The sequence below is a fragment of the Pelophylax lessonae genome, assembly GCF_965119305.1.
Source record: "Pelophylax lessonae genome assembly, chromosome: 8".
In the NCBI taxonomy this organism is placed as follows: domain Eukaryota; kingdom Metazoa; phylum Chordata; class Amphibia; order Anura; family Ranidae; genus Pelophylax; species Pelophylax lessonae.
The window spans coordinates 106,769,137-106,793,032 of NC_138775.1; the positions used below are offsets into that span (position 1 = coordinate 106,769,137).

General features: G+C 45.9%; 1 protein-coding gene across 1 annotated transcript in view; it reads left to right on the forward strand.

Annotated features, from left to right (window-relative positions):
* RANGAP1 (Ran GTPase activating protein 1) overlaps positions 1-23,896 on the forward strand; it is a 355,492-nt gene that overhangs the window by 179,715 nt on the left and 151,881 nt on the right. Inside the window, exon 6 of the mRNA XM_082265579.1 lies at positions 22,269-22,403. Coding sequence (XP_082121705.1) covers positions 22,269-22,403 — 135 coding nt within the window. The remainder of the gene's footprint in view (positions 1-22,268; positions 22,404-23,896) is intronic.

A 23,896-nucleotide genomic window follows, 5' to 3' on the forward strand; every position in this document is an offset into this window, starting at 1 on the left:
TGGTGGTTGTCTCCACTGGGGCTTGGGTCTTGGTGGCTGGGCGCCCTCAAAAATTTAGGGCTCGGCTTGCTGCCTACTGGGTCACGGCCTACAGGGCCACGCGGCTGCTTTGGACGCTGCCGTTGGGGTGCGGCCTCAGTGGGTTTAGCTGAGGCCCCCAACTCTCTCCCTGGGCATCTGCCAGACTGAATCTGGGCAGTGTAGCTGGGCCTCCACTGAAATTTAGGCCGTGGCCTGCAACCTGCTGAGCCATATGGTTAGCCTGGCGCCTCCGTTATACCGGGTGGCACCGTGGGGGGGGGGGGCTTCATTTTTAGTGACAGTGTAGCAGCTATTATTGTGTGGGTGAGGGTACTCTTCTTACGCGTTTGCGTCACGGCTAGCGTCCCCCCCTCAAGGAGCTATGTCCTATTATGTCCTCCGTGGAGGGCGACCCTCTCACTTTTTTTGCGGGGTCTCTTTGCGGGACTGCGGTTGGCGGCCTCACCTGCTTATTATGTTTTCAGGGTGAGCTTAGTATATAGTGACCCTACTGGGTCTGCGTCCACGCACTTCGAGTGCTCTGATAGTGAGGATGATTCCTCTTTTACCGCATATGCGCTTGAAAAGACGCTGGTGGATGCTGATTGTATCGGTGCGGAACATTTTAAACATGGGGTATGCAGCTGCTGTTCCGTCAGAGACCCCGGTCACCTTGGTTCCCAAAGATCCTCTAAAGTGGCAAAGGTTTTTCCCGCCTACTGTTACAAAATTTACACAAGTCAGTGCAGTTGTCCTAAATGCTATATGGCAGGGCCTAAGTGTTTCGATAGACGGCATCCCTTGAGGAGTCTCTGTTGAATTATTGGGCAGTTCCACCTGTGGTGGACTCTCAGGTCTCTGGGCTGAATATATCCTCCATAAATCCAGTGTTGGAGTCTCCGGTTTTTAAAAGATCCTTTTGACAAAATAGCCGAGACTTTGGTCCGCCACATGTTTACTGTGGCCGGTTCGGTCTTTATGCTAGCATTGGTGTCCCGGACTTTAACGGAGTGGGCAAGGCTTTTGCCCCAGGATCTGGAGGGGGAACAGCTGCTCCCTGCCTTTGTGGAGCTGGCGGACCAGTTGGTCCAGGGGTTGCAGTTTGTCTGTGATGTCTCTTTGGATGCAGCTTCCTTAGTCTGTAGGCTGTCCATGACAGCAGTGGTCCGTAGGAGCAGGATATGGCTGAAATGCTGGTCTGCGGGCCAGACTTCCAATAAGGCCTTATCTGATCTTCCCTTTGTGGGTAATCACGCCCAGAAGAAGTCTTTCTTATGACGAAACGTTGGCGATCCCAGACATAAACGTCCACACGCCCCCCAGCGAAGCCGGCTGTTTATCCATATGCTGATCTGGAGACTTGCGGGACGCCGCGGTTAGATCCATGACCGGCACATACTACATGCCTGTTTTTGTCTTTTAAATTGTAAGTAGTTTTTTTAATAAATTTACCTATTGGTTTACGGGATTACGCTATGGGCCTCTGTTTCTTTCTACATATGGCTTTACGTTCAATGGAGTATATGAGAAGTTCCAAGTGTGCCACATACTAATGTGATCGGTTTAACAACACACCGGAAACGGCTTTTGGAGTCTTTGGAAGCACCTGAGCTTGATATCGGTTGACCTACTGGTTTATTACTAGCTGGGAGAGGCTGTCTCATTAAATTGAGCAGCCACGGAATTTCGGTAAGCTGCTTGTTATACCTGAGCACAAGGGTGTCCCCTTCCTACACTTTTCCCTGGTGTCACTGGAAGAAAGTTATTTTGCACGTGGATTCACATCTCTGCACTTTATATTGGGACTATTCATTTGGACACTATCCCCTCTCCTTTTTTGTTTTCTTTATATGAGCTTTTCAGCTATATAATTGTATACTGATTTCAGCGCTGCACTTTTTGGTTTTTATTTTATTCTTTGTGGGTAATCACCTGTTCAGATCCTCTCTGGGTGATATCTGTAATCTGTAAGGACCTCCTCTGGAGGTCCCAATAGGACCTGGTCTGGTAAGCCGAGAGCTGGTCCTTCCGCACCTGTGGACCTCCCTGATTCAAGACAAGTAGGTCCACGGGCTTTTTTGATCCGGCTACAATATCGAGTTTAGGTCTTATCCTCCAGAGAGGTTCTTTCTTCCCTACCTGCTTTATCCCCTGACTGCTTCCTAGGTCTCTTTGACTTGACTTGCTACTACAAGGGGTGATTGTTCCGGTCTCAGAATCTGAACATTTTTTTTTTTTTTGGTTCTATTCAAACATGTTTACAGGTCCTAGGAAAGAAAGCGAGGTATGTCCAATATTGGACCTTAAAGCTCTGATCCGCTTGTGCGGGTACAGATGTTCCAAATGGAGTCCATTCGTGTGGTGGTGGCATCCCTACATCAGGGGGATCTTCTGGCCTCTACCGATATCAAGGACGCTTACCTTCATATTCCGATATATGTCGGTCATCTGCGCCTCGTCGTGGGCGAGGAGCATTATCAAGGTCTTGCCTCGGCTCCTCTGGTCTTCACAAAGTATTGGCCCCGGTGTTTGCATTGTTGCGCCAGCGGGGTAATTGCGGTACTGGAGTACCTGGATGATCTTCTGCGAGCAGAGTCTCTGACTGCTCTGACAGACAGCCGGGAGATTACTGTGGGGACTTTGCTGGAGTTTGGTAGGAAATTAAATTTCCAGGTATTGGCTCTGGTTCTGTCCACCTAGTTGGACTATCTAGGTCTGCTCTGGACTCGGCCTCAGCCAGGGTGTTCCTCCCAAGGGATAGGCTCCAAAATCTGCAGGATGAATTTGGCTCCTGTTGTCTAGCAATTGGTCATCTTTCAGGACTGGCATGCGGGTGCTGGTCTGATGGTGTCTACCTTTTTTGAGGCGGTTCTGTTTGCACAGTTCCTCACAAGACCTCTGCAAAGAGATATTCTTGCCATGTGGGGCAAGAACCCACAGTCTCTCTAGACAATCTGATCCTGTTGAGCCAGAGTACGAGAGAGTTTCTGATTCAATGGCTTCGCTCCCTAGTGCTTCGACAGGGAAAATCTTCCTTCTCCTGTACTGGGCGGTGGTCACCATGGATGGCAGCCTGTCTGAACGGGGTTGCGTTTTTGGAACAGATTGTGCTCAGGGGGTCTGGACTCTGGAAGAATCCAGACTACCGATCGGTAAACTGGACATTTCCTATGGAGGTGTTTCATCAGTTGTGTCTCTGGTGGGGAACTCCCAAGGTTGTCCTGTTGGTCTCTCATCACAAAAGGAAGGAGCTTATGTTTGTGGCGCGGTCTCGGGATCCTCTGGTCGACGCCACAGATGCACTGATGGCTCCTTTGGGGCCAGTATCGTCTGCTATACGTCTTTCCTCTTTTGGAACTTCTGCCAAGATTAGAGGCAGAAGGAATTACAGCCATCCTAGTGGCTCCAGACTGGCCTCGCCGGTCTTGATACGCAGATCTAATACGATTGAACGCCGTTGCTCCTTGGAGACTTCCTCTTGGAGGAAATCGGTTGGCCCAAGGGCCAATCTTTTATCTATCCTTACAATCGCTGACTTAGCGACTTGGCTGTCAGAAGCCTGATGCTGAAGGATAGAGGGTTGTCTGAATTGGTGATTCCCACGCTGCTGCTGGCTAGTAAATCTACTTCTAGGAATATTTACCATTGCGTTTGAGGAGCGTACTTTGCGGGTGGGAATCTCTTGGGTTCACCCCCGCTCCTTTTCGGTTACTCTGAGTTTGGCTTTCCTCCAATGAGGTGTTGAGCAGCGTCTGTCCTCGGGTACCATCTAGGGCCAGGTTCGGCCTGGTTGTCTTTTTGTTTTTCAACGTCCTTTGGCTAAGCATTTCTTTGATTCACACCATTGTTCATGGGGTTCACCACTTGGTTCCCCCCAGTGCGGCCTCTGTTGCCCTTGTGGAATCTCAACTTGGTGCTGTCGGTTCTTCAGTAACCGCCGTTGAACTATATTCGCAAGATTCCTCAATACGCTTACATTTTCCCAGAAGGTAGCCTTCTTGGTGGCCTTTTCTTCTGCATGTAGGGTGTTGGAACTGGCAGCTTTGTCTTGTTTGTTCACCTTACTTGGTGGTTCACAGAGATAAAGTGGTGTTTCGTCCTTGTTAGTCGTTGCTTCCTAAGGTTTTTTCTGGTTTCCATCTAAATTAAGACATGATGTTGATGACAAATAATAGTAGCGCAAATGACAATCTAAAATTGTCAGACACCAGGCATATAGGTAGAAAGCACCAGTGAATCATACAAAGCATATAAAAACACTATAAATGTCCCATAGTCCTTCCAGCCACAGGTAAAAGATAATGATGTATAATCCAATAGACATCCGATTGATCGTGAAATCTACAGGGATCACCTCTGTTTCCACCACCAAGTGCCGGGGATGTAAGGAATGGCAACTCACCAGACCACCATGCTTATCTATTCTCATAAATGAGCAGGAATCGCATTCACATAACTGGACCAGCAGGAGTCATATAAAGTGTATGGACCAATTGAACGGAATCGCCTCCTAGTTTACCATAAAAACTTCCCCGGAACTCCAGAGCATGTAGGGACAAAATACAGCCTCCACTAGTGCAATATGTCAGCAACAAATTTTGTTTCTTCATATAAAACAATGCACTCACTTTTAGTAGAATACAGACAGGCACATCATACAGCAGAGGTGGGGTAGACGGCTGTTGCCGCTGCGATCTGGCTCCACGCCAGGAGAGATAGCTCCGGGAGTCTCCGACACCGTTGATCGTATAGCCGGGTATGTCATCAGCTATTAACAAGTCATTCAAAATCAAACATCTTATCACTTGCGACATTACCCACGTAGTGTATGCGCTTATGTGCCCATGCAATCTGGTTTACATAGGTCACACCAAACGTACCCTTAAGATAAGAGTGGGCGAACATATCACCAATATACTAAAGGGCAAACGTGAGCACAATGTATCGGCCCGTTTTCGACAGTACCATCAGCGGGACCCAAGGGGTCTCCATTTTTGGCTCTCCATTCTCTGGCTGTGGTTCGGGCGTTTAAGGTGTACCGGGCGGCTACCGAGTCATTTAGGAAATCAGACTCGCTATTTGTCCTTATGGATGGACCTTGCAAGGGTTTGGCCGTGTTTGCCGCACCCATTTCCAGATGGATCAGACAGACAATGGTGCAGGCCTAATTCAATCAAAGGTCAGGGTCTCCTTTCCCTGTTAATGCGCATTCTACGCAAGCACTTGAGTTGGGTTATGTTTCTTCTGACACTGCTTGCAACCAAACTGTGTGCCTATAGAAATAAGTGGGAGTATATCCCCTGGGACTGCCCCATAGGTGTGCTAAAGCATTTTCCTGCCTAGTGTTCTACTCCTTTCGTGGGCAGCATAACCCAATGGTCAAGAAGATTCAGGAGCTGTGCCGTCAGTGAACGTCAGAGAAAAGGATTTTACAGTGACAAAAAGCCCAATTTTTTGTCTTACTGTAAAATCCTTTTCTCTGATCAATTTTTGTTATATGTTATTTTTATTTACTAGTTTAGAGTTCCTGGAGAACTGCAAGCATCAGCCAGCTAGGTTTCCGACTGGATAATCTCGATCCTTAAGGTATCCCAGCCTGGTCAGCGAGCGTGAGCAGGTTATAGTCCAGCACTAGGCCTCGCCACGACAGAGCCTCAATGGATGGGGGCGAGCCTGCGAGTGGAAAAGTCTCGTTGAGACGTGACGACCTGGAACACCCTAAGTTGCAACGTACCCCCTGGCTGGCAGCACCCCCACCCCGGGTGGGAGGTGGTCTGTTTGGAGTGGTGCACACCTGGTACCGTGGTATGGTGAGTAATGCTCAGTTATTCCCCCCCCCCCCCATCCCCTAGTAGGTACCTACCTTGGGGGGTGGTAATTCCTGCAAGTGTGTCTGTTCTGGTGGGGTCTTTTCTTAAGGACCTTCCGATGCCCCTTCTCTGGGAGCTCCCTTCAGGGGTCCGGGAGACCGCATGGCACGCCGTGGGGGCCGCCATTTTGCTGTAGATTCGTACTCATTGTTTTCCTTTGACAATGTACGGGCAGCTATTTTCTCTTGGTTCCCCATAGGAATGCATGGGGCGGCCATGTTTTTGTAGTCCAGATCGCTGGACGGGCAGAAGGCATGGCACATTTGATCTAGCAATAACCCAGGCCTTTCTTTCTGTTTCTATTTCCTGTCAGAATGTTTTTACTTTCTGTTTCACAGAACGTTCCAGCAAGCCCTTTGAACGGTTGGGTAATGTTTTTGGGGTTCCCTCTAGTTTTTCCTTACTCACTTTTCTAACAGATTGTACTGGATTGGGATTTGTGATACCGCTAGTGCTGCGGTGGGATCGCGATTTGGTGATCAAGTGATACTGCATTATTTTAAATCGGTGAAAAATGGAGTCCCAGGACGATGTTTAACCTACAGACCCCCTCAGTGTGGCTGCTAGACCCTCTTGGTTGCAGTGTCTGTCTGCTTTTACAGCAGTCTTGGAAAGCATGGTGTCAAAGGTCGATTTTGTTTTTTAAATTATTGATAGCCACAAACGTCCACTCCATCGGTGGTATCCTCAGATTCTGAGGCAGATATGGCCACCAGGGATGCTCCCCATCCTGATGGATCTGTGTCCTTGCATTCTGAGGGTGAAGAGGACCTCCACACAACCTCAAATGACCCCACCTGGGGCAGTTTCAAGTGCATTTGCTGTGAAAAAGTATTCACATACATGGGACTAAGGGGTTGATTTACTAAAGGCAAATAGACTGTGCAGTTGCTCCAGGGCTTAGTAAGTGAGTCTTCATTTTACAAAAATACCCAATACCATGCAAGGGGAAAAAAAGAATGCATTTTTGCTTACACATAATTGGATGATGGAAGTCAGCAGAACCTCTCCCCATTTATTAACCTATGGAGAAATGCGGGAATGTGCATTGGTGGAAGCACCCATAGTTTCCGTGTGAGAAAATGTAAAAATGGCAAATGAATCTACAGTGTCCGGTACGCAGGTGTCTTTTGAATCCCGCAAAGCCCAGAAGTCAGGCAAGCTGTTTCCTAGTCTGGAGCTTTTTGACAGTATTGGTAATGATCAATGGCGGCACATCAAGCACATGCTACTGGTGCTCACGCAGTTTAAACGGCGTTATCCCTTTGCGGAGGGGGTTTCCATTCGATGGACCGTGCCACCAAAGGTGAATCACCCAGTTTCCAGATTGAATCAGCCTACTGTGGATTCCGGTGAAGGAATCCCTGACTTTTACAGACCTCGTGGATAGATGGATGGAGTCTCTGTCCCGCCATCTATGCGGGTTCCATACTAAAACCAATCTTTGTGAACATTCTGGTATCAGACGGTCACTGAATAGGTGAAGTTACTTAAGGGGAACTTAGAATCTGAACAGCTCCCCAAGAAGAAGGCCTTGATTGATCTTCCTTTTACATGAGAGAGGTTGTTTGGACCTTCTCTGGATGAACTGATCAAATGTCTTTATGGGTGGGAAGAGTACTCCTCTCCCTCAATCCTCTAAGGGCTAGGCGCCACGTCATAGGCGGGGGCCTTCCTTCACTTCTCATAGGTGGCTTTTTCGTACCTCCGGGTCGCAAGAAAAGGGAAAGCCGTTCAGGTCTTCTGGAGGTTCCAAGAAGCTGTGGTGAGGTAAATCAAAGACCGGCCAGTCCGGTTCTGCAGACAAATCCTTGCCTTCTGGGGTGGGGGGACGTCTTTGTTTCTTTCCGGAACCATGGACTTCACTAATTCATGACAAATGGGTTCTCTAACTGATCCGATCAGGGTACAAGATCGAATTCTGGTCTCGATCGCTGGACAGGTTCTTTCTATCTCCAGACCGTTAACCACTTCCCCTTAGGTGGACGTCATATGACGTCCTGGGGTTTAAAGCGGAGTTCCACCCATTTTTAATACGTTGGATTACATAGATGTATGTAATCCCCTTTTAAACGACTTTTACCAATGGAAACTTTTTTTTTTTTTGCTAGTAAATACCTTATTTTCTTGTTTATTCCTCCTCTTCTCACTTCCAGGTCCGATCGGCGATGACGTCATTCGGCGATTTGCAGTGTGTGCTGGAATGTATTCCATGCCAGAAATCTCGCAGTATTACCCAGGAGCTGAGCTGTACTGTGTGTATTCAGGCCGTGACCTGCCCCGCCTCCGCTCAGCCTCCTTTCAGTGAGTTGTACTGTATGCATTGTATTCAGTCCGTTCTCTGCCCCGCCTCCTCTCAGTGAGCGAGAACTGAAAGCATTATATCCTCACTGAGCTCACTGAGAGGAGGCGGGGCAGAGCACGTCCTGAATACAATGCATACAGTACAACTCACTGAGAGGAGGCTGGGCGGAGGCGGGGCAGGTCACGTCCTGAATACACATAGTACAGCTCATCTCCTGGGTAATACTGCGAGATTTCTGGCATGGAATACATCCCAGCACACACTGTGAATCGCCGAATGACGTCCTCGCCGATCGGACCCGGAAGTGAGGAGAGGAGGAATAAACAAGAAAATAAGGTATTAACTAGCAAAAAAAAAAAAAAAAGTTTCCATTGGTAAAAGTCGTTTTAAAGGGGATTACATACATCTAAAGTTACGAAAATGGGTGGAACTCCACTTTAAGTGTGGATATCTGAATGATGCCTGCAGCTGCCCGGCCTGGCAGTTTCAATACTGTTACAAGGGATGTTTACATTCCTTGTAATAGGAATAAATGTGATAAAAAAAAAAAAAGATGAAAGGGAAAGTGTAAAAATAAACATTAAGAAAAAAAAAAAATGTAAGTGCCCCCGCCCCCAGAAGCGAATGCATATGTAAACGACGTTCGGTGCATACATGTGAGGTATCGCCGCGAACGTTAAGAGTGAGAGCAAAAATTCTAGCCCAAGACCTCCACTGTAAAGCCCCGTACACACGTACCGATCGTCAGCGAACGATCGGCCGTCTTTTGTCCCTGGGCTGTCGGTGTCTGTTGAAAAGTGCAAAGACAGCACAAGAATTTTGTCCACCGACTACAGCCGACTGCAGAAGTGATGTCATGTAATGGTTAACTTTCCCTGTGTTTTTTCTTTTCTGAGCATGCCCAGTCTTGCAAATCTGCGGTCTGTCGTCCGAATTCTGTACTGACTGGCGAACAATCGGCCGCTCTGGTGTCGGCATACAAAAATTTTAATGCTTGCAAGACAGATTCTTGTCGGCAGAATGTGCGCTGACGGCTGTCGGAGGCACCATACTAACAAGCGTACAATCGGCAGATCTTTCCTCCGCTGACGTTTGTATGCCGACGATCGGTACGTGTGTACGGGCCTTAACTCTAAACTGGTAACCTGTAAAACTTTTAAAATCGTCGCCTTTAGAGATTTTTAAGTACCCAAGTTTGGCGTCATTCCATGAGTGTGCGCAATTTTAAAGCGTGACATGTTAGGTATCTATTTACTCGGCATAACATAGTTACATAGTAGGTGAGGTTGAATAAAGACAATAGTCGATCCAGTTCAACCTGTGTAGGTGTGTGTGACTGTAATCATCTAACATAGCCTTTTAATCTCCTGATCCTTGAGATGCAAGTCTAAGAGTCTTTTGAAAGTCACCATACTACCCGCAGAAACCACCTCTTGTGGTAGACAATTCCACAATCTTGTAGCCCTAACCGTAAAGAACCCCCCACGTTGCCTGAGGTTAAAACGCTTCTCCTCTAATCGTATTGTATGTCCTCGAGTCCTCATGCAATTCCTTCGAATGAACAGCTTTTTTTCTAAGCTGAGATCCCCATTAAGATATTTATAAATTGCTATCATGTCCCCTCTCAGACGTCTCTTCTCCAGGGAGAATAAATCGAGCGATTGCAGCCGCTCTTCATAGTTAAGGTCCTCCATCCCCCTAATCAGTTTAGTTGCCCTTCTCTGGACTTTCTCCAGCTCCAACACATCCCTCCAGAGGACTGGCGACCCGAACTGGACAGAATACTCCAGATGCGGTCGGACCAAAGTTTTATAAAGTGGAAGGATTATAGTCTTATCTCTGGAATACATCCCTTTCTTTATGCATGTTAATATTCCGTTGGCTTTGGAAGCTGCCGCTTGACATTGCATGCTGTTGCCTAATCTATCATCAACCAAGACTCCCAGATCTTTCTCCATTTTTGATTCCCCCAAGGGTTCCCCTCCTAACGTGTATTGTGTTTTTATGTTTTTAGTCCCCAAGTGCAAAACCTTACACTTCTCCACGTTAAACCTCATTTGCCATGTCGTTGCCCACTCCGTAATTTTGTCCAGGTCATTCTTTAGGATATCTGCTTCATGCTGTGTAGTTATTGCCCTGGCCAATTTTGTGTCATCTGCAAAAACTGATAACGAACTACTGATCCCGTCCTCAATGCTGTTTATGAATAAATTGAACAAGGTTGGTCCCAAGACTGAGCCTTGGGGGACCCAGCTTACCACCTCAGACCAGTCTGAGTATGCGCTGTTTATTACCACCCTTTAGACACGGCCTTTTAGCCAGTTCCGTATCCAAGAGCAAACCCTGCTGTCGATACCTGCAGACCTTATTTTATAAATTAAGCGCTTGTGGGGAACTGTATCAAACGCCTTAGCGAAATCCAAGTACACCACATCCACTGGTCTGCCCCTATCTAGCTCTCAGCTCACTTCCTCGTAGAATGCTAAGAGATTGGTTTGACAAGAACGCCCATTTGTAAACCCGTGCTGGTTACTACTGATGATTTTGTTGTCTTTAGCATATTCTACGATATAGTCCCTTATCATCCCCTCCAAAAGTTTACAAATTATTGATGTCAAGCTGACAGGCCTATAATTTCCCGGGATATGCCTCTGGCCCTTTTTTGGATATCGGAATCACGTTAGCCTTCCTCCAATCCCCTGGTACATCTCCTGTCCTAATACTGTCAGCAAAGATCAGGAACAGTGGTCTAGATATAACCATACTGAGTTCCTTGAGCACTCTCGGATGTACGCCATCCGGGCCTGGTGATTTGTTTGTGTTAAGTTTATCCAGTCTTTCCCTGATTTCACCCTCTGTTAGCCATAGAGGCAAGTCCTGTGTATTACTACTAACCAAACAGTCGTGGTCAGTGTACCCCTCCTTTTCCTGCGTAAAGACTGACGAGAAAAAAGCATTCAGCACGGTTTCTTTTTCAGTGTCCTCTGTAACCATCCTCCCATCATCGTTATTTATGTGTGCAATATGCTCTGCCCTAGTTTTTTTGCTGTTGATATATTTAAAGAATTTCTTTGGGTTTTTTTTACTATCCTCCGCTATTTGTCTCTCAAAGTTGATTTTAGCCATCTTGATTTCGTGTTTACACTTCTTATTTGCCTCCTTGTATTGCTGGAAGGCCGATACTGTGCCCTCTGATTTATATTTCTTGAAGGCCAATTTTTTTCCCCTAATAAGTTTTTTAACGCTACGGTTTAGCCAGCCAGGTTTGGCTCTGTCTCTTCTAAATTTATTCCCCATAGGAATGCACTGCAAGATGCCTTTGCTTAATATGTTCCTAAAGCATTCCCATTTTTCCTCTGTGGTCAGGGATCCCAGGGTTTGGTCCCAGTTTACCCTTTCCATCAAGGAGTACAATTTTGGAAAGTTTGCCCATTTGAAGTTTAGGGTTCTTATGTTCCCCACTTGCCTTTTTATATTGTTATTTATACTAAATGTGTTGTCCTGGACTCCTACCTCCGAGATTATGTCTGGGTCATTAGTGATCAATAGATCCAGGATTGCGTTTTCTCTGGTAGGGGAATCCACCAATTGTGACATGTAGTTGTCCTGTAAGGTTTCCGTGAATAGACGGGCCTTATGTGAGTGTGCAGTCCCCTCTTCCCAGTCAATGTCGGGATAATTGAAGTCCCCCCAATACGATCTTTCACATTCCACAAAAAAATTGGGGTTACTTTAGTGTTTTTTTTTAAATTCACAAAACAGTCGTCCCCCCCCCCCAAAAAAAAAAACACGTTTGAAAAATTTCTGCGCAAATACCGTGTAACATAAAAAGTTGCAATGACCGCCATTTTATTCCCTAGGGTCTCTGCTAAAAAAAAAAAATATACAGTGCCTTGTGAGAGTATTCGGCCCCCTTGAACTTTGCGACCTTTTGCCACATTTCAGGCTTCAAACATAAAGATATAAAACTGTAATTTTTTGTGAAGAATCAACAAGTGGCACACAATCATGAAGTGGAACGAAATTTATTGGATATTTCAACATTTTTTAACAAATAAAAAACTGAAAAATTGGGCTTGCAAAATTATTCAGCCCCCATAAGTTAATACTTTGTAGCGCCACCTTTTGCTGCGATTACAGCTGTAAGTCGCTTGGGGTTTGTCTCTATCAGTTTTGCACATCGAGAGACTGAAATTTTTGCCCATTCCTCCTTACAAAACAGCTCGAGCTCAGTGAGGTTGGATGGAGAGTGTTTGTGAACAGCAGTTTTCAGCTCTTTCCACAGATTCTCGATTGGATTCAGGTCTGGACTTTGACTTGGCCATTCTAACAACTGGATATGTTTATTTGTGAACCATTCCATTGTAGATTTTGCTTTATGTTTCGGATCATTGTCTTGTTGGAAGACAAATCTCCGTCCCAGTCTCAGGTCTTTTGCAGACTCCATCAGGTTTTCTTCCAGAATGGGTCCTGTATTTGGCTCCATCCATCTCCCCATCAATTTTAACCATCTTCCCTGTCCCTGCTGAAGAAAAGCAGGCCCAAACCATGATGCTGCCACCACCATGTTTGACAGTGGGGATGGTGTGTTCAGGGTGATGAGCTGTGTTGCTTTTACGCCAAACATAACGTTTTGCATTGTTGCCAAAAAATTTGATTTGATTTTGGTTTCATCTGACCAGAGCACCTTCTTCCACATGTTTGGTGTGTTTCCCAGGTGGCTTGTGGCAAACTTTAAACAACACTTTTTATGGATATCTTTAAGAAATGGCTTTCTTCTTGCCACTCTTCCATAAAGGCCAGATTTGTGCAGTATACGACTGATTGTTGTCCTATGTACAGAGTCTCCGACCTCAGCTGTAGATCTCTGCAGTTCATCCACAGTGATCATGGGTCTCTTGGCTGCATCTCCGATCAGTCTTCTCCTTGTATGAGCTGAAAGTTTAGAGGGAATGCCAGGTCTTCGTAGATTTGCAGTGGTCTGATACTCCTTCCATTTCAATATTATCGCTTGCACAGTGCTCCTTGGGATGTTTAAAGCTTGGGAAATCTTTTTGTATCCAAATCCGGCTTTAAACTTCTCCACAGCAGTATCTCGGACCTGCCTGGTGTGTTCCTTGTTCTTCATGATGCTCTCTGCGCTTTAAACGGACCTCTGAGACTATCACAGTGCAGGTGCATTTATACGGAGACTTGATTACACACAGGTGGATTCTATTTATCATCATTAGTCATTTAGGTCAACATTGGATCATTCAGAGATCCTCACTGAACTTCTGGAGAGAGTTTGCTGCACTGAAAGTAAAGGGGCTGAATAATTTTGCACGCCCAATTTTTCAGTTTTTTATTTGTTAACAAAGTTTGAAATATCCAATAAATTTCGTTCCACTTCATGATTGTGTCCCACTTGTTGTTGATTCTTCACAAAAAATTACAGTTTTATATCTTTGTTTGAAGCCTGAAATGTGGCAAAAGGTCGCAGAGTTCAAGGGGGCCGAATACTTTCGCAAGGCACTAATATATATATATAATGTTTTGGGGTTCCAAATAATTTTCTAGCAAAAAAAATTATGATTTTTACATGTAGGAGCGTAGTGCCAGAGATCGCCCGGTATTGAAGTGGTTAAGGGATTCATGAGAGGAGGTACGAGATCTACTTGCACTAAGGGTGATTGTGCCAATTCCCTCTCAGGATCACTTTCAAGGGTTTTATTCAAACCTGTTTACTATGCCCATAAAAGTGGGCAAGGCTCGTCAAATCCTGGATCTCAAGGCTCTGAACCGCTTTGTGCGGGTACAGAAGTTTCGGATGGAATCCATCCGCAAGGTAGTGGCGTCCTTACACCAAGGGGACCTCTTTGCCTCCATAGATATCAAGGACGGGCATCAGCAGTTTCTTTGCTTTGCCGTAGCAGAGGAGCGTTATCAATTTGTGGCGTTTCACCAAGGTGCTGGCCCCGGTGTTGGCATTGCTGTGCCAAGGGGGTATTGTGGTACTGGGGTATCTGGACGATCTTCTATTAAGAGCGGACTCTCATTCAGCCTTGTTGGGCGATCTGTCGATCACTGCCAGAACCCTGCAAGAGTTTGGGTGGAATATCAATTTCAAGAAATCCGCCCCGATACGTTCATTGAGACTGGATTTATCTGGGCCTGACTCTGGATTCCGCTTTGGCGAGGGTCTTTCTTCCCCTGGACAAGCTGCAGAGGCTGAAGGGGGCGATCCGTTTGCTGTTGGCAAACAATCTGCCCTCTCTGCGGACTTGCATGTGGGCCTCTGGTCTGATGGTGTCAACCTTCGAGGCGGTTCCGTTTGCTCAGTTCCACATGAGACCCCAGAAAATTGGATTATCTGGGTCAGGCTCTGAATTCAGCTTTAGCCAGATATTCCTCCCTCTGGATAAACTCCAGAAGTTGCATGCTGCGAGTCATCTACTGCTGTCCAGCAGGTTGTCTTCCCTCCACACTTGCATTCGGGTGCTGGGCCTGATGGTATCTACCTTCGAAGCGGTTCCATTTGCACAGTTCCATACGAGTGTCTGAGTTTTCTGGACATTCAGGTTTGGCTGAGCTGGGGATCCAGGTGTTCCTTGGTCTGGTGGGCTTCGCTCTTCGGCAGGGAAAATCCTTTTTCGCCTTGTATTGGAAAGTGGTCACCACAGATGCCAGTTTTTCTTGGTGGGCAGGTGCCCTGGGACTGAGCTCCGCTCAGGGTTGTTGGACGCTGGTCCAGACTACTGGTCCAGTCTTGAAACTTTGGCGATCAGGCTGTACCTGGATCACTGGACGGATTGACTTCGTGGTGTGAGTCAATTTGGTGTTCATCCTCATTCTTTTTCGGTGGCTCTGATTTTGACCTTTCTTTGAGGTGTTGAGCAGAAATTGGCCTTGAGTACCATCAAGGGCCAGGTGTCGGCCTTGGTGGTCTTCTTTTAGCGACCACTGGCCGCGTACTCCCTGGTGGGTACCTTTTTTTTAAGCGGTTTGACATTTGAGTTCACTGGTGCGGTCTCCTCTACTGTCTTTGAGATCTTACATAGTTACATAGTAGGTGAGGTTGAATAAAGACAATAGTCCATCCAGTTCAACCTGTGTAGGTGTGTGTGACTGTAATCATCTAACATAGCCCTCAATCTCCTGATCCTTGAGATGTAAGTCTAAGAGTCTTTTGAAAGTCACCATACTACCCGCAGAAACCACCTCTTGTGGTAGACAATTCCACAATCTTGTAGCCCTAACAGTAAAGAACCCCCCACGTTGCCTGAGGTTAAAACGCTTCTCCTCTAATCGCATTGTATGTCCTCGAGTCCTCATGCAATTCCTTCGAATGAACAGCTTTTCTTCTAAGCTGAGATCCCCATTAAGATATTTATAAATTGCTATCATGTCCCCTCTCAGATGTCTTTTCTCCAGGGAAAATAAATCGAGCGATTGCAGCCGCTCTTCATAGGTAAGGTCCTCCAACCCCCTAATCAGTTTAGTTGCCCTTCTCTGGACTTTCTCCAGCTCCAACACATCCCTCCTGAGGACTGGCGACCAGAACTGGACAGAATACTCCAGATGCGGTCGGACCAGAGTTTTATAAAGTGGAAGGATTATAGTCTTATCTCTGGAATACATCCCTTTCTTTATGCATGCTAATATTCTGTTGGCTTTGGAAGCTGCCGCTTGGCATTGCATGCTGTTGCCTAATCTATCATCAACTAAGACTCCCAGATCTTTCTCCATTTTTGATTCCCCCAAGGGTTCCCCTCCTAACGTGTATTGTGTTTTTATGTTTTTGGTCCCCAAGTGCAAAACCTTACACTTCTCCACATTAAACCTCATTTGCCATGTCGTTGCCCACTCCGTAATTTTGTCCAGGTCATTCTGTAGGATATCTGCTTCATGCTGTGCAGTTATTGCCCTGGCCAATTTTGTGTCATCTGCAAAAACTGATAACGAACTACTGATCCCTTCCTCAATGCTGTTTATGAATAAATTGAACAAGGTTGGTCCCAGGACTGAGCCCTGGGGCACCCTGCTTACTACCTCAGACCAGTCTGAGTATGCGCTGTTTATTACTACCCTTTGGACACGGCCTTTTAGCCAATTCCGTATCCAAGAGCAAACCCTGCTGTCGATACCTGCAGACCTTATTTTATAAATTAAGCGCTTGTGGGGAACTGTATCAAACGCCTTAGCGAAATCCAAGTACACCACATCCACTGGTCTCCCCCTATTTAGCTCACAGCTCACTTCCTCGTAGAATGCTAAGAGATTGGTTTGACAAGATCGCCCATTTGTAAACCCGTGCTGGTTACTACTGATGATGTTGTTGTCTTTAGCATACTCTACGATATAGTCCCTTATCATCCCCTCCAAAAGTTTACATATTATTGATGTCAGACTGACAGGCCTATAATTTCCCGGGATATGTCTCTGGCCCTTTTTGAATATCGGAATCACGTTAGCCTTCCTCCAATCCCCTGGTACATCTCCTGTCCTAATACTGTCAGCAAAGATCAGGAACAGTGGTCTAGATATAACCATACTGAGTTCCTTGAGCACTCTCGGATGTACGCCATCCGGGCCTGGTGATTTGTTTGTGCTAAGTTTATCCAGTCTTTCCCTGATTTCCCCCTCTGTTAGCCATAGTGGCAAGTCCTGTGTATTACTACTAACCATACAGTCATGGTCAGTGTACCCTTCCTTTTCCTGCGTAAAGACTGACGAGAAAAAAAGAATTCAGCACGGTTGCTTTTTCAGTGTCCTCTGTAACTTGGTGCTTTCTGTTCTCCAGAAGCCTGCCTTTGAAAATAGTCTTGAGATTCTCCGCTTACGCTGTCCTAGAAGATGGCCTTTTTGCTTGCACGGTGTCGGAGCTGGGGACGTTATTTTTTTTTGTACCCCCTTCTTGGTGGCCGACAAAGATAAGGTGGTTCTTCCCCCATGTTTCTTCCTAAGGTAGTCTCAGATTTCCATTTAAATGAAGACATTGTGTTGCCTTCCCTGTGTCCCAGGCCCAAGCCTCCTAAGGAATTTGCTTTGCAATGCCCTGGATATGGTTCGGGGATTCGGGTGTATTTGCCAGCCACGGAGTCTTTTCGGAGGTTAGACTCACTGTTTGTGATCACGGACGGTCCAAGAAAAGGGCTGTCCGCTTCTTCTGCGACCATTTGCAGATGGTTCAGACAGACGGTGACTCAGGCCTATTCTATCAAGGGTCATGTTCCTACTTTCCCTGTAACGGCGCACTCTACTCGGGCACTTTTGGGCTTTCTTTCATCAGGCGTCATCCGGGAAATTCCTCTCATGCAGGCCGCTCACTGCATTTGGAGGGCTGTGATGATCTCTTCCTGGAAGTTTAGGAAGGATCCACTTCTTCCTGAAACTTTGTATAGTACATAAGCTTACAAAAATGTATTCAGGGACTCATCTACGCAAACAACTTGTTGGGGCATATACAAGGCTGCAAATATTTAGTTTAGGTGGTTTACGAGGGGCCGAGTTTTGTGGAGCTGATCATATTCAGGGTCACACTGAGGATGACAGAGTACATTGTCATTGAAGTGAATTAACAGCAAGATTTGCTCTATATCTTGTCCTGGCCATAGCAGCAGAGAACGCGGGCATATGATGAATTGGGTCAGTGGACCAATGTGACCAACTCACTCTTTTTAGTAATGCCCATGTTGAGGGATAGGTCCAGAACAGTCTTAAATTTGGAAGCCATTATAGGTTTTCATCCAAATTGTCTGGCAAGGGTCAAATTTGGGTTTGTGGCAAAATTTATTGGAATTTAAATTGCTTTGTTTCACAATAGATCCGTATAGATCTTCCATGAAAAAACACTCAAACAAAAACCAAGGGGTGTTAAATTTGCTGTTTCCACCTAAATTCTGTGTTGGCCAGTGAATGGTGGAAGTATGGGCGCTGCAGAAGTGGTGGGATCCCAATCAGGATGTTCAAGCACATCAGAAAGGACACTATGGGCTCTTCGGCCTGGTCTTTGAATTCTTGGTGACTGTTTGACACTATTTGTCCTAGCCATTGCACCAGCTGGAACTGCACTTATGGGACTCTCCATGTCACCAAGTGTTACTGCAGTGCTCATTTGTTTACGACCAAGATGTGCTAGGCCGCTCACCTCACCAATTCACCAGAAGGTTGAGCAGCGCTACTACTGGTACACTGCTGCATACGAGAACCATGCGTATGTTGCACTTCAGCAACCTTGGAATGGGGTCGGGTAACTGAAATCCAATTGGGAAAAGACCGCTCCAGGTGGGCTGGATGTCAGGTGCTGGTCGGTCAATCCGGAATCACATGAAGCAAAAAAAGGAGATGACCGCACTCCGATGTAAATCAAAAATTGGAGTAAAATTTATTCCACATCAAACAAATAGGCAAACTGGAACAACACACTGTGGATGCAGGACACAAAGGCAGACGCGTTTCACGACTTAGGGATGTCGCTTACTCATTGCCAGCTTGCAATGAGTAAGCGACATCCCTAAGTCGTGAAACGCGTCTGCCTTTGTGTCCTGCATCCACAGTGTGTTGTTCCAGTTTGCCTATTTGTTTGATGTGGAATAAATTTTACTCCAATTTTTGATTTACATCGGAGTGCGGTCATCTCCTTTTTTTGCTTCATGGGGTCGGGTAAGCCTGACTTAGCAGTGACCACTACTGTCGTCGGAGCGATCTGTCAGGGTGTCGCTGTCTCAACATCGTGTAGGCCTCTTCACTAGTGTACCTTTTTTTTTTTGTTTTTGTTTTTTAAATTTTTGCCACTAAATTTATAGGTATCTAGTGAGTCTTGCCGTTAAGAAAGCACCTGGCTGTCATGGCCTGTTTTAAACCACTACCAAAAAGGTTTACCTGCTAGAGCTAGCCAAAATCAGGCCTGACTTTAATGCGGATTTATTTACTGTGAACCAGAAGTGACAATGATCTACTGACACTGCACTTGGGAATGGTGGGGGGGGGGGGGGGGGGGTGCAGGATGGTGAAATGCAGGTTTTGGCAGGTGTCAGGGCTGATCCTGCTAACACTGCGTTTTTAGGATGACTATACTGTTGAGGACGCTAGTATAGTTCTGCGCTGTTTAAAGATGGATATTGATCCATTCGAACACTACAATAGTAATAGACGTGTGTAGTGTGTGTGTTAGTGTTACTGGCAATTAAAGGGTTAAAGTGTATTAGTGAACCAATGACACTAATACAGTGATCAGAAAAATGATCTGTACATTGTACTAATGACACTGACAGGGCAGTAAAAAGGTTAACTGGGGGCAATTAGGGGGTTAACACTTATTAGGGAATATGTGGCGGGTCCCTTAAATCTGTATGGGACTAACACTATTTAGCGTCACCAGTGACACTAATACAGTAATTCGTAAAAAAATCTGAACACTGTACCTAGTGACACTGTGGCAGGGAGTGAAAGGGTTAACTGGAGGAGCGATCAAGGGGTCAAATGTGCCTGACTGTGTGTTCTGGTGTCAGTGTAGTGCTTGTGCTCACAGGTAGATGTTATCTCTTCCCACACTGGAACCGAAAAGGGCTCTTGGAGATAAGATTGCATAATTTCCTGTGCCTGTGTTTACATTAACACAGGTACAGGATGTTCTGCCATACGTGAGAACCGTTCAGCAGGTCCAGGCCATAAACCATTGGCCTGGACCTGATGATTGATCGGTTCTGAACCGAATCCGACCACTGCTTGGTCCGCGTGCCCCAGACCCGCTGCTCGAAATAACTTACAGGTATGTGATCTCGCGCAGAAGAGCCAACTTGTCGCAGTACGTGTACGTTAGGCGGTCAGCAAGTGGTTAAATGTATCCATGTTGTTACATTTAGAGGCACCTGGATGCTGCCATTTATGGATGGACATTTTATGGTTACACAACCTATCACATCGTTAATATCTTTTTAATGGTCTATAAACTGAAGGACTTATGAATAAATGGTTGTGGCACCATTATTCCTTATGGGGAAATTAATTTTGATATACGAGTGCTTTGGATTCCAAACATGTTTCTGGAACTAATTAGGCTCGCAGTCCAAGGTTTTACTGTATTTATATACACTGCTCAAAAAAATAAAGGAACACTTTGAAAAGACATCAGATCTCAAAAGGGTAAAATATAATGCTGGATATCCATACTGATATGGACTGGGTAATGTGTTAGGAACAAAAGGATTCCACATCGTTTAAATGAAATGAAAATGATCAACCCACAGAGGGCTGAATTTAAAGACACCCTAAAAATCAAAGTGAAAAAATGATGCAGCAGGCTAGTCCATTTTGCTGAAATGTCATTGCAGCAACTCAAAATGGTACTCAGTAGTTTGTATGGTCCCCACGTGCTTATATGTGTGCCTGATGACGTTGGGGCATGCTCTTTTTGAGATGATGGATGGTGTCCTGGGGCATTTCCTTCCAAATCTGGACCAGGGCATCACTGAGCTCCTGAACAGACTGAGGTGCAACCTGGTGGCATCAGATGGACCAAAACATAATGTCCGAGAGGTGTTTTATTGGATTTACGTCAGGTGAGCGTGGGGGCTATTCAGTGGTATCAATTCCTTTTATCCTCCAGGGACTGGCTGCATACCCTTGCCACATAAGGTGGGGCATTGTCGGGCACCAGGAGGAATCCAGGACCCACTGCACCAGTGTAGGGTCTGACAATGGGTCCAAGGATTTAATTCCGTAACCTAATGGCAGTCAGGGTGCCATTGTCTAGCCTGTAGAGGTCTGTGCGTGCCTCCATAGATATGCCTCTCCAGACCATCACTGACCCACCACCAAACTAGTCATGCTGAATGATGTTACAGGCAGCATAACATTCTTCATGGGTTCTCTAGACCCTTTCACGTCCATCGCATGTGCTTAGGGTGAACCTGCTCTCGTCTGTGAAAAGTACAGGGTGCCAGTGGCGGACCTGCCAATTCTGGTGTTCAATGGCAAATGTCAATCAAGCTCCACGGTCCACGGTGCCAGGCAGTGAGCACAGGGCCCAGTAAAGGATGTGGGGCCCTCAGGCCACCATCCTGAGGTCTGTTTCTGATTGGTCAGAGACATGTACACCAGTGGCCTGCTGGAGGTCATTTTGTAGGGCTCTGGCAGTGCTCATCCTGTTCTTCCTTGCACAAAGGAGCAGATACCGGTCCTGCAGATAGGTTAATGACCTTCTACAGCTCTGTCCATCTCTCCTATAGCAACTGCCTTTTTCCAGGAATCTCCTCCATGCTATTGAGCATGTGCTGGGAGACACAGCAAATCTTCTGGCAATAGCACGTATTGATGTGTTGGAATGCAACCGCTATAGGGTCCAGGTATTGTCTCATGCTACCATTTGTGACACTGACCCTAGCCAAACCAAAACTAGTGAAAAACATTTAGAAAAGAGGAGTAGGGAATTTCAGTGGCCTCCACCTGTAAAACCATTTCTGTCATTCTTGCCTATCTAGTGCCCCTGTTAATTTCATTAACACCAAAGGAGCTGAAACTGATTAACAACCCCCTCTGCTACTTAACCACTTATAGACTGCCCACCGTGTATTTACGTCTTTACTTTGATGGGTTTTTTTTTTAAACGGCGGACTTTACCAAAATAAAAAGCGCCCTGTCCTTGTTAGCTCGCGCGCAGAAGCGAACGCATACGCAAGTTGCACCCACATATGTAATGGTGTTCAAACCACACATGTGAGGTATCGCAGTAATTGTTTAAGGAAGAGCAATAATGTGAACCCCTCCTCTGTAACTCTAAACTGGTAACCTGTAGAAATGTTTAAAGTGTCGCCTATGGGGATTTTTAAGTAACAATGTTTGCCGCTATGCCACGAGCGTGCGCAATTTTGAAGCATGACATGTTCGGTATCTATTTACTAGGCGTAACATTGTAGAAAAAAAATCTGCTAACTTTACTGTTTTCTTATTTTTTAATTTAAAAAAAGTGTATTTTTTTTCCAAAAAATTGGGTTTTCTGTGTGGATAGTTCAGAAATTAGTGTCTTTGCTTCTGTGATTTATATTGATAATTTTTTTTTAATGTGTTTTTGTTTACTATGTTTCTTTCAGATTCTAGCTGCTGCCCTTATAGAATGTCACAGAAAATCAAGTTCACTTGGCAAACCATTGGCTTTGAAAGTATTTGTTGCTGGAAGAAATCGTTTAGAAAATGATGGGACTACTGCTTTAGCAGATGCATTTCGGGTATACTCCATTTATTTAGTAAAGATTACATTTGTTTACTAGTTTATGGGCCTGTGTCGACTGGCTTTTGTTTGTGTTGGAACTGCTTTTCTTCCAATGCAAGTCATAGGAAATGCAAAGATAGTATATACATGAAGAAGTGCCGCCAAATAATACACAAATTAAACAATACAAAGTAATCAGTAAATATACGGTATTTCTATAGAAAATCAACGCATGCTGTATATGTCTGTGTATTACATTAATGTCCATATGCCACCTTATGTACCGTCTTTTCCTTGTGCGTGTCAAGCATACATTTCTATTACATGGAAGTCTATCTCTGCCAAAACCGTAAATGTATAAGATTTATCCCTTATTTACCACCAGTGCTAGTTTTACACCACCATCCACATAGGGTATCTTCCTATATATATGACCAGCTATGGATAAGGGGGGTATCACTGGTCCTCCTGTAATAAGGGGCCTGGACCAGGCTCAGGGAGATTTTACCCCCCTTAATGGTCAGGCTATTTTTTTGCGACACGGCATTGCGTTATTTTGACGTTTGCGTGGTCGTGCAACGCTGTACCCATATGAAATTGAGGTTCTTTTTTTTCCTCACAAATAGAGCTTTCTCTGTCACTCATTGACAGACGCAGTCCTCTTGATTAATATCAAATCGGGTTATACTGCCCTCTACAGGAGTAGGACACTAGGCAGAAGGAAAACGTTCTGGCCACACCTTAGGGGCAGTTCCAGAGGGTATATCCTCTCTCTCCCTGCTACAGGATGTCAGTTTTTTTCTGTCTAGTTAGGAGTAAGGACCTTAGTTCCTTGCTGGGATCTTGGTCCTGGCAAGATTTTTTTTTTAGGCAGCTTTTTTCTCCAGTTGTTCCTGTGAGATCTTCAAGCAAGTATGCTGAAACTGGGCGACGGGCTGGATGTTAGGATCCAGTGGTCACCCCAGTCAGCCTACGAGCGCGTGCAGGCCCTAGCTCCGCGCTCGGTCGGCCGCGACATAGTCCCACTGGACGGGGACTGACCTTGCAAGTTAAACGTCTCGCCTGGACACCGACGACCAGTTGGAAACTGAGTCACGGCGTCCGTATTGGTCGACAGCCCCCCCCCCCCTCTCGGTCGAGAGGGGTTCTGTCAGGAGTTGGCACCCGCCTGTTCCGGTATGGTGAGTAAATGTTCCCCCTCTCCCCCTGTCGGGTTTGTGGGTGGACGCGGGCCCCTCCCTGGGATGACCGGACCTGTATAATCCTGGATCCCCCCTCTATCCTATAATAGGTGTCACAGATTCCCCTCTTGAGGGTGATTTAGTGAATAGGAACCAGAAGGCTTGGTTTGGGAGCTGACAATCGGAAGTCACTGTATGAGGGGCACAGCAAGGGACCATGACTCAAGTCAGTGGCTGGCATTACTATTAGGATGGCCATGTAAGAGGGTGATAGCATCTTACCTGATACATAAGGTGCAATACAGGCCGATGCCTTTGCCTGGACTAT